This window comes from Euleptes europaea, chromosome 3, assembly GCF_029931775.1.
Source record: "Euleptes europaea isolate rEulEur1 chromosome 3, rEulEur1.hap1, whole genome shotgun sequence".
Taxonomy (NCBI): Eukaryota; Metazoa; Chordata; class Lepidosauria; order Squamata; family Sphaerodactylidae; genus Euleptes; species Euleptes europaea.
Genome location: NC_079314.1, coordinates 120,244,179 through 120,247,949, shown reverse-complemented (window position 1 = coordinate 120,247,949; position 3,771 = coordinate 120,244,179). Strand labels below are relative to the sequence as shown.

The following is a 3,771-nucleotide window of genomic DNA, read 5'->3' as shown; positions in this document are numbered from 1 at the left end:
CTTTTCTCATCCTATCCAAGTAGGGTCGCCATCTCCGGGTTGGGAAATGCACACAGATCCAAGTGTGGATGCCACCTCTGGGCTGAGAATTCCTGGAGATTTGGGGGTAGGGTTGGTTTGCCAGGTCCCTCTTCACCACCGGTGGGAGGTTTTGGGGGTGGAGCCTGAGGAGGCCAGGGTTTGGGGAGGGGAGGGGCTTCAATTCCATAGAGTCCAATGGCCAAAGCTGCCGTTTTTCTCCAGGGGAACTGATCTCTATCGACGGGAGATCAGTTGTAATAGCAGGAGATCTCCAGCTAGAACCTGGAGGTAGTCAACCCTAGGGTGGGGCCTGGGGAGGGTTGGGTTTGGGGAGGAGAGGAGAGGAGAGGAACTTCACCAGGGTATAATGCCATACAGTCCTCTCTCCACAGCACCCATTTCCTCCAGCTGAATCGATCTCTGTAGTCTGAAGATCTGTTGTAATTTTGGGACATCTCCAGGCTGCACATGAAGGTTGGCAACCTTACCTCCAAGCTCGGGTTGCCACCCTCCAGGTACTAGCTGGAGATCTCCTGCTATTCCAACTGATCTCCAGCCGACAGAGATCAGTTCCCCTGGAGGAAATGGCCGCTTTGGCAATTGGACTCTATGGCATTGAAGTAGGGTTGCCAGCTCTGGGTTGAGAATTATTTGGATATTTTGGGGGTGGAGCCTGAGGAGGGCAGGGTTTGGAGAAGGGAGGGACTTTGAGTCCATGCCATAGAGTCCAATTACCATAGAGTCCAATTACCAATTACCATAGAGTCCAAATGCCATAGAGTCCAATTACCACAGCGGCCTTTTCCTCCAGGGGAACTGATCTCTATCGGCTGGAGATCAGTTGGAATAGCAGGAGATCTCCAGCTAGTACCTGGAGGTTGGCAACCCTACAATGAAGCCCCCCCTCCCCAAACCCCGCCCTCCTCACGCTCTGCCCAAAAAACCTCCCGCCAGTGGCAAAGAGGGACCTGGCAAACCTACCCCACCCCCAAATCTCCAGGAATTCTCAGCCCAGAGGTGGCAACCACACTTGGATCTGTGTGCCTTTCCCAACCCGGAGATGGCGACCCTACTTGGATAGGATGAGAAAAGAACAGGAATTGGGGGTAGGGTTGCCAGCTCCAGGTTGGAGAATACCTGGAGATTTTTGGGATGGAGCCTGATGCAGACAGGGCAAAACGTCTAATTGGGATTCTAGAAGAGCACAAAGGAAAATGCAAAGCATCAGGAACTCCAGAGAATTTGCTTTAATAGGGCCCTGGCGTAATGTCAAGTGAATCACCTTTCCCCCAGCGCCGTCGTTTGCTCATGAAAATGGAGTTCCTCTCCGCCCAGGGTTCGTTCGAGGAGAGGAAAGAGAAAGAGAAAGGAACGTCAAGCGGCAGCGAGGGTGGAAACTATACAGCGCTTCTATCATACGGTGCGGTGGGCAGTTCCAGCTCTAGGGACCTCGAGGAAGGGGAGGCCGAACGCAAAGCCCCCCACGGCCGCCCGGCCCCGCCTCAACCTCGGCTTCGTCCCCCTCCCTCCCCGGCCCTCATCACTTCCTCCGGCCAATCTGGGCCATGAGGTGGGCGTTGGCGGCCGCCTTGGCCCTCAGGTTCTTGGCCTTGGCGATGTTAAAGAGGATGTTCATGATGTTCGTCGGGACGTCGAGGGAGAGGGTGAACTTGGTGCGCCGGTCGCTCTTGGCCTGCCCTTGGTAGACTTTGCCCTTCCCCTGGGCCTGGGCCAGGTACTTGTAGCGGGTGACGGCCGGGAACGTCCTTTTGTCCTCCTCTTCCTCGGCCTCCTCTCCGTCGTCCTCCGAGGAGGCGTCCTCCTCACCTGGCGAGAACCTCAAGCTCCTCTTCTCCGTGAGGGAGTTCTCCTCGGCGGAGTCCTTCTTGGCCTCCGAGAGGGCCGCGTTGAGGCAGCTGAAGATGGCCTCGGCCTGGTACAGCTTGAGGCTTAGGCCCGTCCTGGCCGCAAACAGGACCAGCAGAAGGAGCAGCAGCTTGGGATGAGCCATCGTCCCGCCCTGGGTCGGAGGAGAAGGAGAGAAAGAACCTCAGTGGGTGCCATTAATGGGCCCGGCCCCTATCGGCAGGGGCTCATCCCAGACAGTTATGCGAACAACCATCGGTCAATCAGACATCACATAGTATAGAACAGGGTTGCCAACCTCCAGGTGGTGAAAACCAAATCAGACACCTCTATACACTTATCATAAGATGAGAAATTCAGTATAGGAATAGCTATGAGCAATGCCAACAATATTCTGGCTATATATTCACAGTACGTGGTAATATACCCACCAATAACATATATTCCCAACAAGCATATGTATTTATTTCTTTTCCATGTAAAATTTCCCCAAAGCACAAGTTCACAACAATTCCTATGTAAGGTAAGTATGGAATAAAGTCAATTGAAATGTCTTTAAAGATGTACATTGACTTTATTGACTTTATTCCATACTTACCTTACATAGGAATTGTTGTGAACTTGTGCTTTGGGGAAATTTTACATGGAAAAGAAATAAATACATATGCTTGTTGGGAATATATGTTATTGGTGGGTATATTACCACGTACTGTGAATATATAGCCAGAATATTGTTGGCATTGCTCATAGCTATTCCTATACTGAACCTCCAGGTGGTGGCTGGAGATCTCCCACTATTATAACTGAGCTCCAGGTAGGGTTGACAACCTTCAGGTACTAGCTGGAGATCTCCTGCTATTACAACTGATCTCCAGCCAATAGAAATCAGTTCCCCTGGAGAAAATGGCTGCTTTGGCAATTGGACTCTATGGCATTGAAGTCCCTCCCCTCCCCTAAACCCGCCCTCCTCTGGCCCCACCCCCAAAATCTCCAGGTATTTCCCAACCCGGAGCTGGCAACCCTAGTATTAGACTGGGTTGAGCAAAGAGCTAATATGCAATTGGACTCGATGGACTTGAATTCCCTCCCTTCCCCAAACCCCGCCCTCCTCAGGCTCCGCCCCAGAAACCTCCTGCCAGTGGCGAAGAGGGACTTGGCAACCCTAACTACCTGGGCCATCCAGCTCAGGGTAGCTCCAGTAGTTACAATGGCAGGATTGCTGGCAGCAACCGTCCCTCTAGACCAGGGGTGTCAAACTGGAGATCTCCTGCTATTACAACTGATCTCCAGCCGATAGAGATCAGTTCCCCTGGAGCAAATGGCTGCTTTGGCCATTGGACTCCATGGCATTGAAGTCCCCCCCTCCCGAAACCCCCCCTCCTCAGGCTCCGCCCAAGAAACCTCCTGCCGGTGGCAAAGACGGACCTGGTAACCCTATGTCCAAGTAATGGGCCAGGAGAGAGACAGTGGTCTTCTGGATGCTTTGTTAGACAGAGCTAATAGGGATTGTCAGCCTATTGATGGTGCCCTACCCCAAAGCTGTGGATGGTCCCATTTAGTACAACCATGAAGCAGGCATTGGCGAGAGGATGAACCCCTGGGGCACCATATGAGACATCTCCTGGCTCAGCATCTCCAGGGGTTGGTCTCTGAGCACGAAGAGAAAGTGCAGAAAAAAAAGCAACCAAACTGATCAGGGGACTGGAGCAACTGGCCTATGAGGAGCGGTCAAAACGCTTAGGGCAATTTAGTTTGGAAAGGAGGCGATCAGTTCCTACGGGAACTGATCTCTGTCATCTCGAGATCAGTCGTCATTCTGGGATATCTCCAGGCGCCACCTGGGGGTTGGCAATCCTATCTGAAGTTGCAGAGGGGTCAAAGGCA

General features: G+C 52.6%; 1 protein-coding gene across 1 annotated transcript; it reads right to left on the bottom strand.

Annotated features, from left to right (window-relative positions):
• Nucleotides 1–1,561: 1,561 nt before the first annotated feature.
• On the bottom strand, nt 1,562–2,038 carry UCN3 (urocortin 3). Its single transcript, XM_056847541.1, has one exon. It carries the CDS (start codon nt 2,030–2,032, stop codon nt 1,562–1,564), a length of 471 nt encoding a protein of 156 aa, XP_056703519.1. The 5' UTR covers nt 2,033–2,038.
• Nucleotides 2,039–3,771: the final 1,733 nt, after the last annotated feature.